At 40.0% G+C, this 16,445-nt stretch overlaps 1 protein-coding gene across 5 annotated transcripts in view; it reads right to left on the reverse strand.

Annotated features, from left to right (window-relative positions):
• LOC145360251 (PR domain zinc finger protein 2-like) overlaps positions 1–16,445 on the reverse strand; it is a 178,835-nt gene that overhangs the window by 12,015 nt on the left and 150,375 nt on the right. For all 5 annotated transcript variants that reach the window (XM_080215329.1, XM_080215333.1, XM_080215331.1 and 2 more), the window contains one exon: positions 4,474–4,584. In XM_080215329.1, coding sequence (XP_080071455.1) covers positions 4,474–4,584 — 111 coding nt within the window. The remainder of the gene's footprint in view (positions 1–4,473; positions 4,585–16,445) is intronic.

The raw sequence follows: 16,445 nt of genomic DNA on the forward strand, positions 1-16,445 counted from the left end.
GATTGAACCAATAAGCAATCCAGATAAGTTAACAATCTTAACAAAAGGGTCAAAGGTCACCTTTGTGCTGCTCTAAAATTTAACACCTACTAAAAAGCAGACGTTTCAATTTATCTCGGGAATCAAAATCACTTTGTATCATTGAAATACGTGCCAGTGGCAAGGAAGTTTATTTTAATCCCACTTCTTTTTTTAAAACCCCATACAATACATATAAATACTTATCCAATTCCATTTTGAATCTTATAGTATCTGCTTCCAAATGCTAGTTGCAGGAAAGCAATCCATATTCTAACAACCTTCACTAATTATTTTTCTTATGATCTTCCAGTGTTAACCACTCTCTGACCTGGTTGCCAATTCACCAACCAATGAGGAGATTTTTCACCGTTTACTGCAACACATTTATAATTGAAAATCTCTAATTGTCTGCCACCGAACATGTCAGTCACTTTTTGCTGTACCCTTTTTCCAGAGCTCCAACTGAGGCCACTGCTTCATGCAATACTCCCAGCTAAGGTCTAAATAATGAATCAAACAAATTCAAAAATCAACCTCTTGCTTTTATACTCAACACACCTACATAGAGAAAAGTTCTACTTGCCTTTTTATGGCTTTTCTGTTTGCACCCCACCCAAGGTTCTGTGCATTTGTATCCCAAGATATTGTCATTCTTTCACACTCTTAAAATGTAGGGTGTGATCTAACGGGCCCATTAGTCATGGGCACAAATCCCATAGTGGCCATTAAATCACGTGAGCGGCCAAAAACAGGGCTCCCACTGGCAAAAGCTTGATTTCAGATGTTCCCTGCTCCCCATTGCCAGCAGCGATGTAATTAAATCCACTGGGACATGAACCCGATTTCCACTGAATTAAATAAATATTTTATAATTAATGGGCTTGTCAGTGGGTTTCTCTTATGTGTGGTGATGGGTTGGGGAGTGGGACTTGAGCGCAACTTTCAGATTGGGATAAAAGCAAATCATTACGGATGCTGGAATCTGAAACCAAGAGAGAAAATGCTGGAAAATTTCAGCAGGTCTGGCAGCATCTGTAAGGATTTGATTTGGTTTATTATTGTCACGGTATTAGCATACAGTGAAAAGTACTGTTTCTTGCATGCTATTCAGACAAAATATATCATTCATTGCGGAAACAAGAGTGCAGAATGTAGTATTACAGTCATAGCTAGGGCGTAGAGAAAGATCAGCTTAATACAAAGTATGTCCATTCATAAGTGTGACAGCAGCAGGGAAAAAGCTGTTCTTGACTTGGGTTGGTACTTATCTCAGACTTCTGTATTTTTTTCCCCCAACAGAAGAAGGTGGAAGAAAGAATATCTGGGGTACATGGGATTCTTAATTATGCTGGCTGCTTTGCCAAGGCAGCAGAAAGTATAGATGGAGTCAATGGATGGGAAGCTGGTTTGACAAAAGCTTTTGCCTTCGCTTTGACAAAGGATCATCTGGACTCGAAACATCAGCTCTTTTCTCTCTTTACAGATGCAGCCAGTCCTACTGAGATTTTCCAACACTTTTCTCTGTGTTTCAGATTGGGATGCCTTTTAAAAGGATCGTCCGAATCTCTGCCGATACATTTAGGCCCTGCACCCCTCAGCTGGCTATATGATCCTTGCAGGACTAAAAAATGTTGTTAACTCAGGCAAGAAAAAGCACCTGTGAAGCTGGCGAGTTTCACACAGCTTTTCCTTGCCTATTCCAGGCGATTTGGGAGAATTGCACCCATAGTTTCTTTGTCTACCCATTTTTCTTAAAAAAAACATATTTCACATTTCTCTTTACTGAATTACAGCTGTTGCCTGTCTACCAACAGCTACTCTGCCCACGTTCTCCTACAATTTTCTGTATTCTTTGCTATCAGGGGAAAATAATGAAAAAAAACAGTCCGGGTTCCTGCATCCAATCACCAAAAGCTGTGTGAAATTCATGGGTTTCAGAAACATCTTTTCTTATGTGAGTTAAAACACTCTGTGCAATTCCAAAAAGCTGGCAAAGATCACACAGGGAGGGGGGAGGGCCCTAAACACAATGGCAAAGTCAGGGTTATAAACGTTTAACGGTATAAATGTGTAGGGGTCCATTTTGGCAGGTCAAATGGGATGAAGGAGTATAATATCAAGGGTAAGAGTCTTAGCAGTGTAGAGGATCTGGGGGTCCAGGTCCATAGGACTCTTAAAATCGGCCTCGCAGGTAGAGGATGTGGTCAAGAAGGTGTATGGTGTACTGGCCTTCATCAATCGAGGGATTGAGTTCAGGAGTTGGGAGATGATGCTGCAGCTTTACAAGACCCTAGTCAGACTCCACTTGAAGTACTGTGCTCAGTTCTGGTCGCCTCATTACAAGAAGGATGTGGAAGCTATTGAAAGGGTGCAGAGGAGATTTACAAGGATGTTGCCTGGATTGGGTGACATGCCTTATGAGGATAGGTTGAGGGAGCTCTGTCTTTTCTCCCTGGAGAGATGAAGGATGAGAGGTGACCTGATAGAGGTTTATAAGATTTGAGAGGGATAGATCGGGTGGATTTTCAGAGGCTATTTCCCAGGGCTGAAATGGTCGCTACGAGACGACACAGGTTTAAAGGTGCTGGGAAGTAGATGCAGAGGAGATTTCACTCAGAAGGTGGTGGGTGCGTGGAATCGGCTGCCGTCGGTGGTGGTGGAGGCAAATTCGCTAGGGTCTTTTAAAGAGACTTCTGGATGAGTACATGGGACTTAATAGGATTAAGAGTTATGGGTAGGCCTAGTAGGGAGGGATATGATCAGTGCAACTTGTGGGCCAAAGTTTTTCTATGTCCTATGTTCATAGATTGGGGCACCATTTTTAAAGGGCACCTCAACCTGAAAGCTGCCCCTCACTGAAAGATCACAGAATCATAAAATGATTCAGTTCAGGAAGCTGTGAGTTGGCCCATTGTGCCTGTGCCAGTTATTTAAAAGGAGCTATATAGTTAATCCTAATCCCCTTCTTTTTCCCCCATAGACGTAAAATTTATTTCCCTTCAAGCATTTATCCAAATTTCTTTTGAAAGTCAGTAATTTGCTTCCACCTCCTTTTCAAGCAGCACATTCCAGATCATAACAATGGAGTGTGAAACAAATTGTTTCTTGTGTCACCTCTTTTTTTGGCCAATCATGTGGTTATCGACCTTCCTTTACTGAAAAACTGTTCCTCCTTATTAATTCATCAAAACCATTCTTGACTTTGAATATCTCTATCAATCTCTTCAAACACATTTCTCTAAAAACAACTTTTTTAGTCTTTCTGCAGCACAGTGGTTAGCACTGCTGCCTCCCAGTGGCAGGGACCTGGGTTCAATTCCAGCCTCAAGTAACTGCCTGTGTGAAATCTGCACACTCACTATATCTGCGTGAGTTTCCTCTGGTTTCCTCCCAAAATATGCAAGTTAGGTGGATTGGCCACACTAAATTGTCCCTTAGTGTCAGAGGGACTAACAGGGGATGAAGATTGTCGTCAGTGCAGGCTCGATGGACTGAATGGCTTCCTTCTGCACTGTCGGGATTCTATAAAAACTTTATCCTTAGTACGATTCTAATAAATTCTTTCCATATTCTCTCGAAGACCATGCTGATGTTCCAGTTTACGTATGGAGCCCAGAACTAAGAACATAAGAACATAAGAAATAGGAGCAGGAGTAGGCCATCTAGCCCTTCGAGCCTGCCCCGCCATTCAATAAGATCATGGCTGATCTGTCGCTGCTCAGTTCCACTTTCCCGCTTTCTCCCCATAACCCTTAATCCCCTCTCTTATCAAAAACCCATCAACCCGCGTCTTAAAAATATTTAGTGAGGCAGCCTCCACCACTTCAACGGGCAGAGAATTCCAGAGATTCACCACCCTTTGAGTGAAGAAGTTCCTCCTCAACTCCGTTCTAAACCACCCCCCTTTTATCTTGAGGCTGTGCCCCCTAGTCCTACTGTCCTTTTTTGAGCGGGAAGAGTCTCTCCACCTCTATCCTATCCATCCCATTCATCATCTTATACGTCTCAATGAGATCTCCCCTCATTCTTCTAAACTCTAACAAGTACAACCCAGTTTATTCAGCCTCTATGCATCCTCAGATCTCCAGGTTCCTGCACCCACTTTAAAATTGTACAATTTAGTTTTTATAGCCTCTTCTCAGTCATCCTACATATGACTTCACGCTATGTTAAATTTCATCTTGTGGATGTCTATGGCCACCATAAATCTATTATTATCGTCCTCGCTGTTTACTATATCTCCTGCTGGAAAGCGTACGAGGGTGCTGAACGAAGTATGAATTGGGGCCAGCACTGACATCTGCTATGGTCAAAAAATCTGCCCACACTCACTCAACTCTTGTACGAAGAATGCCAATTGAGCATGCTATCAGATGGGTAATGCAGCAAGATTTTCAGCACGGTATGTGGAGAAAGAGAAAAAGAAAAACATCTCTACATCATTTTGCTTACCCCCTGTGTTTTCTCTGTCCAGTATTGCCACAATATCAGAAGCAGCTTTGGTCTTTCTTTGTTTGAATCCTTCTTCACTTAGAAATTTCTGTCGTCGAACTTTCTTCCTTCCTAGAAGCACGATCGTAAAATGAAAAAAATCGTCAAGTATAAAGATTTGGAAATTAAGTTGCTGTGAATCAGATATTGGTGAGCACAAAGAAGGAGAAAGAAAGGAGAAGAGTTGTCCAGAGATTAAAAACAAAGCACTTAACTGCTACCTTTTGTTCTCCTTGTTTTGATCAGTCCTATAGGCCCCTCCACTCCTTCAAATTTTGACCAAGACCCTACTCATTTGAAGCATTAAGCCATCTTTCTGCAGCTAGCCAGTTAAGTTTAGTGTTTTCAACTTACCAAATATATTGTTTTGACTATTTCCACTGGTTGGGGGATCTAGGACTGGGGGCATCATCTAAAAACTAGAGGCTGACGTTTGAAAAGTGAAATTAAGAAACACAAAGGGTAGTAGGAGTTTGCAATTCTTCCACAATTGACAATTGATGTTAGGTACTGTAAATGTTTTTTCAACCTAAATTTTAAATCTGCGGTTGACAGATAGTTGCCCACCAAATGTATCAAAGAGCACAGGTAAAAGGCTCCCTATGGAATTGTGTCATAGATCAGTGCTGCCCTCACCAAATGGTAGCAAAATAGGCCTAATGAGCTAAATACTTACTCCAGTTCTTATGTTATTTTCAGCTCCTGCATTTTGGTGCCAGAGAATTCACTGCAGCAAAAGTGGCTAAAAATGCACTATGTAGAATTCAGCCACAGCTATTTTTAAGAGTCAAAATGACTCAGATCTTCTGGATACTAATTTTAAGAATTACATGGCAAAACGGTTTTAATGCGATTCGCTTATAAAATGATGAATGGAATTAGTGTTAAATACCTGCCAGCACAGCAGTGCCACAAATGGAGTGGCTTTACTCGAGCAGCATTCAAACTGAAGCTTTGTGAAGAGTCTTTTATGCTACTGAGTGAATCTGTTCCCTACCTCAATTCTAAAACAATATACTTTCAGAGCAGACTTGCGAAAACAACATGAACTACTCCACAACACTGATAATAAAATCAAAGACTTATTGTTATAGTCGTAAAAACCTTTTGCTCCTAAAATGCTGAAATATTCATGGGTTCAAAGTAATTGGAGTCAGTATTTCACCAATCATGGTCAACCAATTTCACCTCTACCAAATCACCTCTATTACTTCTTGTAGTGCAATTTTCTCTCAACACAATGACTCATTTGTGCATTAGGGCAGATGATAGCTTGCCTAAGTAGTCAGTCATCATTTGAACCTAATACAACACTCTTAACAGAATATTTGACTTGATGGTCTCATCTGATTTTACACTCACTTAACACGCATTTTAACTCGCACAGCAAAAATATGAATTGGAGCGAAGACCTTATATCTAATACATTTTGCACTACATCGTTACCCTCTCAGCTATCTAAGGAACACTCCATTGTAGAATCACTGACCATGGTCATTTGAAAGTAATACATAAAAACATCACCATAGACAATTTTCAATTTTCCTTTAAAAACCACAGCCAGTCAAAAACATGGTCAATGTGCTTTGTAAGTGAGGTGTGTGTATTTTCTTACCTTCCAGAGTTATGGTCTCTATTTAAATAATTCCAGCAGCAAACTTTTTTTTGCTAGTTTGAAAATGTTATTTATTACCCTACACTTGCTGCGGCGGTTTAACAATGTCTCACTCACATCAAGCAAACTATTTCTCACACAGTTACAAATAAAGTAAACAATGCAATTATAAAGCATAACTGCCCCAGTCTCTCATTTCTGGCAGGCCTGCAGTTTCCTAAATGAGTTAATGCTTTTAGTTGAAGTGAAGATCTTGTAAGCAGACATTTCTCAATAAGCTACAAGACTTATTGTGGCTGCATTTCCAGGAGTTTGGTTTGCAGACAAGCCTGAAATTGGAATAGGTTGATAAGAGTTCTTCTCCCATTTTCAAGGTATTTCGGTTTATGATCTTGGCTGCTTAATTTACTGCAGCTGCCTGTTTCTGCAGAACTGATTCTTGCTGTTTTAAAAACATGCAACAAACATGGCTGGATCATTCATATGACCTGTTATAAATCCAAAATCCTTTCCCAAATAAGATGGATTGTCAAATTGATAAAAATCCTAAATTTGTCAATGGACACTTTGAAATTTACCCAGCCTGTGTTTGAATGAGATACCATTATAAAACAATGGGAGGTTAGTTGGGGACCCATTCACACTTGTCTAACATATTGAATTTCAATGTGTCTTTTGTCCATGGTGAACAAAAAGATGGGTCTGCCAGCATTTGTAGTTCTTTCAAAGGAATGAGAGAATTTTCTGGATGGCTATGAATGTCTATATCTAATTGATAATACCTTGAGTGTTTCAGGTCCTCTAGTGTTGACCTTGCCAAAAGTCAAGTGTTAGCACAGTCATTTTAATAGTTGTTCAAAATTTTAATACATTGCCAGAAAGTTCATAACATAATGGAGCATGACAGCAGGCACAAAAATAACTGAAAATTAGCACCTGAATGGTCACTTAATAGGAACAGGAATGCAAAAGATTGAATGAAACTACTGAATCTAATTATTGAACTAAAACAAATTAAAACTCTCCACCAATTACTCTTGCTTCTTTTACCCATTTCCCCATGAATACAAGGACAGCATCCACCTCCTCAGGCAGTCTGCACAGTAGGTTCAACCACAAGAGGATGACAAATATATACTGCTTACACTATTTTGAGGAAACATGTATGGAAGCTGTTCCAATCAAGTACATTCTACAAGCAGTAGTTACACAGAGGAGAACAGGGCAAAAAATGCAAACAAAAAAGCATGAATCTGCAGGACAGCATGAACTAATCTTAAACATCAACTTCAGCTTGTCTCAATCCTGATAAATGAGCACAGATTTTCCTCAAAATGGCAAATAAAATGTTCAACAGGACAATGATTGGGAACACTTAATAATATAAAAATACAAAAACATTTTACTTCCATGTAATTGTGGATATATGAAATAGCCTCAACATTTAATTCTTTGACCAAGCTTTTGGTGACATGCCATAATACCAACTAATTGGCTTAGTGTCAAATTTTGTTTAAAGATGTTCCTGTGAAGCACCTTGGAAAGTTAAGATTTAAAAAGTGCTAGATAAATTCAAGTTGTTCTTGTGATCACTTGAGAAAAACAGACAAAAGGGGAATTACAGTTTCTGTTCTTCCAAATATGTAATGTCTCTGGAGAGCTTAATAGCAAGATGACAAGCTGGTGATTACAGGTAAGTCACAAGTCTCAAAATAACTGCATTAGCTGAAGTGCATTTGTTAAAACCTCGGAGTGCAATCGTATCAATTCATTGAAGTGACTGCATTGTAGTAAATCCTTCAGTAATTGTTCTCTATTGTTGATGCGTACATATCTCTTTTTAAAAAAAAGTAACACTATCAAGCCTCATCAGCTACAACTTTCAGTGATAGGAAATAGCTAGGAAATGGAACATTTCATATTAATGAAAAAAATGCAACCACAGTGAAGGTTTCACAAGTCTTGCTTCAAATCTGGTGCAATTTTATTAAATATTTTTAGTCATTTTGAAGACTATTTTAGGAAGGAAACCTTCCTAAATGGAAAAAGGAAACCTTCCTAAATGGGGTAATTCTTTCATCATTTTAAGTTTGGAATAAAAACAGAACTCAATTTCTTACAGTAACTGGATGAGGTAGCTCAGTTTGCATAGGGCAGTCAGGTCATCTGCAGAATTCCCACTTTCCCACAATGTCACTTCATGAAATTACCCCTGTACCTTGTACTGCCCCAGCAGGGTCTAACTATATTTAACGGTGCGAGTTAGATTGTGCAGTTTTACAAGCTGTATATTAGTAGATCTACTAACATCAGAGACACTTTCACAAAATACTTCTGTCTGAAAAGGCCAATTACACAGATAATATTTACAAAGTGATCACAGAGGATGATGGCTGGTGATGTCCTGCTGCAACGTCTAATGTTTATAAGATCTCTCTACCTGTGGGCAGTCATACAAATATAGGTTTGCATGACTGAGAACTCAAAAAGGTTATGGATAAAATGGCTGCTGCAGCAATCAACATCAAGTAAATTAGGAAGGGCAAACATGTAACCTCAAATATCCAAGACAAACTACAACTACTCATTAGTTCAATAAATGGAAAATGCACTACTTAAACCACTTGGGACTTGATAGCTCACAGGTCACTGCTTCATTAGTTAATATCAATTGGACAAATGCACTATCAATGGTTGTGGTGCCAATGTATCACTAGCAGGAGAAAAACATTACAGCTGGCGTTCCTACTAAAGACTGCAATTCAGAGATCTTGAAGTGTGTACGTGAAGATCAAATAATGACAAGATTAGATCAGCTCCCATCCGATTAACAACAGTTGACTAGCAATTATTGTTCAGACTTTTGTGAAGAATGGGGACTAGGTAAGGTAAAGCTAAGTTATGGTTATGTATACATCTGCATAAAGTTATGAATATTACAGAAAAGGAAGCATTACAGTTTCTACACTCTGGAATGAATTTCCATCGGATTCCTGAGGCTTGAAAGTGGCCGTCAGCCAAAAATCACCATCCAGCTGGGAATTTAGTCAACTTGCAGCTGTCGCTTGGGATTGTACACAGGGAAGCCCAAAGCTTCCTGACGAGGCTTGGAAGAGCACTCTGCTCCTTATGGCCACAAAGAACATAAAACAGACATTGTTTGGGCATCTTCTGGCTCAACTTCCTCATGAAAGGTTTCACTTTATGCCTAAAAGCACAGGACAAAACCATCATCATTCAAACACTAAAAATAGGAATTTAGTGAAACCTCTCTGTCAATAAGCAAACATTACAAGACTGAGCCATACTGACTCAGAAGGCCTCATGTTTGAACCCCAAACTCTGCAGAGTTAGCACTAATATTACACACTGCTTGGACTGTTGGGCTGGTAGCAGTTACCACTTCCAACCACCATCACTGTTGAAATATTTGCATGTTGGGTAGGACAGCATCGAACTGCAACGAACATCGTTCATTGTTTTTACACAAAGTACAGCTGCTTGCAAAAAGGGAATACTAGCAACAAGCGTCTTTTTCGAAGAGGGGGATGCCTAAAACTGTGATAATCAAATGGTCAAATCTTTCTTTTTACTACATTCTTACAAGTTACAAAGCCAATGTGCAGAATGGACTGGGCAAGTCCAAATCCTTTGTTTTGCTTGCTCCCAAGCCAATGCAAATTCAAACTGAATCCAACTGATTATTCCTACAAGAGAGACAAACAAGATCCAAGCCAGCAAGAGGTTTTGCACCTGATCTTGGGCTTGATCTTAGCCAAAAAGCTAAAAATTTATGAATCATATTTGAACGCTGAAAAAAGTGAAAGTGAAATTTTTTAGATTTAGCTGCGTCCCAATTAATGAACAATTTTATTCATAGAGCCAGTCTTCCAAAAAAGATTTAACAAGTTCATACCTTCCTTATGCAGCAGTATAACAATATCAACAAGTTGCATGACTTTTCTTGGCCATAGAGAGTAATTAGGTTACAGGTGCATGCATAATTGAATTGCCACATGAGCTAAACCCACCAATGTAATTTTCAGTTTGGTACAGACTAAAGTTCAATGTATTCTGTCTTAATCTCTTGCTGGTGAGATTACAAATTTGCTATGGGCTGAATTCCCAACATCAGTTCACATAGGACCCTTGCAGACAGGAACAACTTTCAACCCCTCCGCAGTCTCACACAGAAATGGTATGTTACTTAATTGCAAATTATTATGATTTTTTTTGATGTCATTAAACTGAAAAACAGGAATGCACAAGTTTCAGTAAACAATAGACCTAATAATGCAACAACCTGTAGGTTACTAAGAAATAGCTTGATAATTATAGACAAAGGGCGCACCCTATAATCTGTGCTCTCAAGCACAATCCTTCCAGCCTGTTGACTTTAAAATTGGCTTAAGGTATTTTTCCTTGGCAGCATACAAAAAACTCCTTGAGGAAAGGATAAGTTAGCATAGTACAATAAATACTACACTAGCAACTCAAGACATGCAAGTACAAATCCTGTCATAGCACATCATGGAATCAAATTCAGAAATATGGTAATTCATGACTTGCTGCTGTAAAAACTCAACTAGCTCATTCATATTTGTCCCAAAAGGAAATTCGGCACACATAACCAGCCTCATCTGCAAATGATTTCAATCACATACTATGTGATTAATCCTTAATGTCCACTGAATTGGTTTGTCAAACTGATCAATTCCAAATCAATCAGTTGTTCAAGCAAAAGGACCACCAGCTTGTGGGGCAAGTAATGATGGGCAATAAACATGGCCTGGGTGTCTGCCACACCTCATGAAGGTGAAATTTTAAAGAACAGCAGACTACAGGCAGATTGCTGTTCAACAGAAACATTTTAGCGAGGTATTAAACAGGCACGTACGCAATTTAATTTGTAATACATTCAGGCAAACCTTAATTTTTAAAATCACTCCACCGTTGGTGAACATGCCTTCAGCACTTTCTCTCATTCATGCACAGGGTGAAGGCTTCGTTGGCTAGGCCAGCATTTATACCCTGTCCCTAACTGTACTTGAAAAGGTAGTGTGAGCTGCTTTCTTGAATCACTGCAATCCATGTGGTGTAGATACCCTACAGTGCTGTTAGGGAGGGAGCTCCTGGACTTTGACGCAGAAACAGTGAAGGAATGGCAATATATTTCAAAATCAGGAGGGAGCTTCCACTTTCAAGGCTTTACATTCAGCAATTCTTCCCACCTTTAAGACATTCCTTAAAACCTATTTCTGTGGCTAAGATTTTGGTTAGCTGTTCTAATACCTCACATGGCTTGGTGTCAAATTTTGTTTAATAACACTCCTGTAAAGTGCCTTGGGATGTTTCACTACATTAAAGATGTTACAGAAAAGTAAGTTGTTGTGATTGTAGCCCATTACATAGAAAACTGTCCACGACCATAAGACATAGGAGCAGAATTAGGCCACTCAGCCCATCGAGTCTGCTCCGCCATTTAGTTATGGCTGATATTTTTCTCATCTCCTTTCTTCTGCCTTTTCCCCATAACCCTGATCCCTTTATTAATCAAGAACCTATCTACCTCTGCCATAAAGAGGCTCAATGACTCCTGTGGCAGTTCCACAGATTCACCATTCCCTGGCTGAAAGCTTAGCAATGGCAAGTCAAACTTTAGAAAATATTTTGTAATGCTCTCAGAAGACAGAATCTTAATAATAAAGACACTGTACAAGTTTGCCTTCCCTATACTAAGCATTTTTATAGCTATCAACTAAAGGATAACTTTAGATAGATGTACAAGTAAAGTTTCTCATTTAAAGTATAGTTGCCATCATCCCTGATGACCACAGGCTGCTATCCTCTTTGAGGGGGAGAACTGACTGGAGGTGAATTAACCTGAGGATCATCATACCTCAGGCAAAGTGTGAGGTTGAGAAGACGGGACCTTCATGAGTAACCTCAGCAGGAACCTGTGCTGTTGGTGTCACTCTGCATCACGAACCAGCTGTTCACCTTAACTAGTAAGCCCCATGCTATGCGTTTACCCACAAGTAAGCAGTCTCACAACACCAGGTTAAAATCCAACAGGCTTATTTGGCAGCAGCAGATTTTGGAGTCTCAGGCTCCATCATCAGGTGACACAAGGTCAGAGGATGACATGGTTTCTTCTTACAATGCTTTATCCTTTACCTCCCTCATTTTTTGGAGTCTGAATCTCTTTCACAAACATCAATACTTGAAAATGTACAGAGGAGGGTTAATTTTAAAGGCTACTTCAAAATCAAAAATTTAACACCCTCCTCCACTGTCTGGTGGGTAAAAATTGTTAGGTGTAGCATGAAACCTTCAGCTAGCTGCTTTTATGACAGACAACAATTCGCAGAGTTTAACTCTCTTTAGGTCACAGCTGTGGGTGTCTGCAAAATTCAATGTGCACATTAACAATTAGCCATTATTCCAGCTCACAATGTCTCTCTAGATGATGGGCTACTGGAATTGCCATCATTTCAGATTCACAAATCAAAATATGATGAATGCTGAAAATCTGAAATGGTAAATAGAAACTCTGGAAGTAGTCAACACATCCAGCAATACCTGTAGCGAAAGAGTTAATGTTTCACACTGATGACCTTTCGTCAGAACAGTTTTGTCAAAAGGTTACTGACGCCAACTTTGATCCTGGAAGATGGTTTGTGAAGGCTCGCAATGTAGAAACTACATGCTAGTCTGTACTTAAAAAAAAAGAAACCTCGTATATGTAATTATCATCTTTTTCAATCCTTCACAACATAGGAACCTAACAAATCAGTTCCAAGTTCAAGAATAAGGAGCCTGTGACTAGGAATCTAATGTCAGCCAAATCTAGACCATGACATTAACATGCAAACAGTGAAGGGCCATTTATTACAATGTATAAAATTCAGTAAAGTTGAAAGAGGAATCCAAAGCAAAGAGGATTAGGGGAGCAGAGAACATTATATTTCACCTGGAGGGAATTAAACTATTGCCCAGCCCTTGGGCTTTACAGTAGTAAGAAACTACTTACAGCATTGGACTTAATTTCACATGTACTAAAATGAAGGAGATTTTTGTTACCTGGGTGATAATCTGGGATGGAGGTCAACAGGTTTGTAAAAGGTGCGCAATCCATGTCACCAAATTATAGTCATGATGTGGGTATGCCGGCGTTGGACAGGCGTAAACACAGTAAAAAGTCTGACAACACCAGGTTTAAGTCCAACCGATTTATTTGATAATAGACTCACAAGCTTTCGGGGTTAGTCCCTTCGTCAGGTGAATGGAGAGTTCTGGCCTCAGACAGAGCATATAAAGCACAGACAGTTCACAGATTAGAATGCGAATCCTTACACCTAACCTGCTGTTCAAGACCTGAAGTGGCTGACAATGTGAGTGGAAGGAGCACTGATCACAGGTTAAAGAGATGTGTATTGTCTCCAGACAGTACAGTAAGTGAGGTTTTGCAAACCCAGGCAAGTCACGGGGGTTACAGATAGTGTGGCATGAACCCAAGATCCCTGCTGAGACCGTCCTCATGTGTGCGGAACTTGGCTATCAGTCTCTGTTCAGCGACTCTGCGCTGTCGTGTGTCGTGAAGGCCGCCTTGGAGAATGCTTACCCGAAGGTCAGAGGCTGAATGCCCGTGACCACTGAAGTGTTCGCCAACAGGAAGGGAACAGTCTTGCCTGGTGATTGTTGAGCGATGTTCATTCATCCGTTGTCGTACAGTCTGCATGGTCTCCCCAACGTACCATGCTTCGGGACATCCTTTCTTGCAACGTATCAGGTAGACAATGTTGGCCGAGTTGCAAGAGTATTTACCATGTACCTGGTGGATGGTATTCTCACGTGTGATGATGGTATCCATGTCGATGATCCGGCATGTCTTGCAGAGGTTGCTGTGGCAGGGTTGTGTGGTATTGTGGTCACTGTTCTCCTGAATACACATCTCTTTAACCTGTGATCAGTGCTCCTTCCACTCACATTGTCAGCCACTTCAGGTCTTGAACAGCAGGTCAGGTGTAAGGATTCGCATTCTAATCAGTAATCCCTAAACTGTCTGTGCTTTATATGCTCTGTCTGAGGCCACAACTTTCCATTCACCTGACGAAGGGATTAACCCCGAAAGCTTGTGAGTCTATTATCAAATAAATCGATTGGACTAAAACCTGGTGTTGTCAGACTTTTTACCAAATTATAGTCCAGATAGTGATGAGCCAAGTTGGGCTGAATAACTTTGATGTGCAGAAGATGCTGAATCAATCTTTATCATTTCCTAAATCACTGTCCGAGAACAGTGACTACAACTGGCTATTACACTATACATGTATTACACTTGTTGCATAAGGTTAAATCTCACGGGATCCAGGGGGAGGTATGTAAATGGATACAAAATTTGTCTGTGACCAGCGGTGTGCCTCAGGGATCAGTGCTGGACCCACAGTTGTCATTTATATTAATAATCTGGGTGAGAATATAGGGGGCATGATTAGGAAACTTGCAGATGACACCAAGATTGGTGGCATGGTGGACAGTGAAGGAAGTTATCTCCAATTGCAGAAGGATCTTGATCAATTGAGCCAGCGGGCTGACGAATGGCAGATGGAGTTTAATTTAGACAAATGTGAGGTAATGCATTTTGATAGATTGGACCAGGGCAGGACTTACTCAATTAATGGGAGGGTGCTGAGGAGAACAGAGATCTAGGGGTACATGTTCATAGCTCCTTGAAAGTGGAGTTGAGTCACAGGTTGACAGAGTGTTAAAGAAGGCAGCCCGCATGCTTGGTTTCATTGGTCAGAACATTGAATAAAAGGAGTTGGGACGTCTTGTTGAAGTTGTACAAGACATTGGTAAGGCCACACTTGGAATACTACGTGCAATTCTGGTCACCCTATTATAGAAAGGATATTATTAAACTAGAAACAGTGCAGAAAAGATTTACTAGGATGCTACCAGGACTTGATGGATTGAGTTATAAGAGCTGAATAGACTGGGACTTTTTTCTCTGGAGCATAGAAGGCTGAGGGGTGACCTACAGAGGTCTAAAAAATAATAAGGGGCATAGACAAAGTAGATAGTCAATATCTTTTCCCAAAGGTAGGGGAGTCTAAAACTGAGGGCATAGGTTTACGGTGAGAGGGGAGAGATACAGAAGTGTCCACAGGGGCAATTTTTTCACAGAGGATGGTGAGTGTCTGGAACAAGCTGCCAGAGGTAGTAGTAGAGGCGGATACAATTTTATCTTTTAAAAAGCATTTAGATAGTTACATGGGTTTGATGGATATAGAGGGATATGGGCCAAATACGGGCAATTGAGATTAGTTTAAGGGTTTTAAAAAAAAGGGCGACATGAACAAGTTGAGCCAAAGGGCCTGTTTCCATGCCGTAAACCTCTATGACGTGTGATCTCACTAATCCTTTAAAAATCAGTATTACTTCACAGGAGGGGCATTCTATGAACGATTTGTGTAACAATTTACAGGGTTACAACTAGGACTTTAGTAAGGTGTAACAATATATACAAGTAATTTCTGTATTACATCCAATTACGCTCATAACACCCAGGAGTACAATTATAGATGATCTTCTTCCCATTTTGGGTTGTGGCCACAGTGATCATTCTGACCTATACAAATCTGGGTGAAGTATTGTTTACAGGTCTGTCACTGCTGATGGGAATGATTGAAATCAATGTACTAGTATCATACAAGTGTCAACTCAAAATACTTTTTATGCAAGGTTAGTGCAAATTTTCCTAGGTCATACACACAAACAGAAGAAGGGATAATAAAAAATGCTGTGGATGTTGGAAATTGGAAATAAAAATAGAAAGTGCTAGAAAAATTCAACAGGTCTGGGGGCATCTGTGGAAAGAGAAACAGAGTTAGCATTAACAGAGTCCACATGGCTTCTTTAGTGTCTGAAGAATCCCATATTGCTAACTCTGATCTTTCCCTTTCCGATGGTTTCACAATTGTTTAAAATTTCTTAAATTCGCCATTAGAGGTCACCAATCTGAAAAGTTAACCATGTTTCTGCCCAATCTGCTGAGCATTGCCAGCATCTATTGAAGCAACATCTTGTTTACTCCACTGTCCAGATCAACAGGATTACCCTCATTTGGCACTATTCTGAAATCCAATTATAGCTAAAGCATCTTCAGCCATGGATTCTCTTCCCATCATGTTATCTCTGGAGTCCTTGAGGATGTGACCAGTGTCTCCTCCGAATCTGTAAATGGCCCTTTGAAGACATTATCCACGGAGATGGGATCAGTTTTCACATGTACACTGATAAAACCCAGCTTTAC

Source organism: Carcharhinus amblyrhynchos, chromosome 30, assembly GCF_965287045.1.
Source record: "Carcharhinus amblyrhynchos chromosome 30, sCarAmb.v2.hapA, whole genome shotgun sequence".
Lineage (NCBI taxonomy): Eukaryota > Metazoa > Chordata > Chondrichthyes > Carcharhiniformes > Carcharhinidae > Carcharhinus > Carcharhinus amblyrhynchos.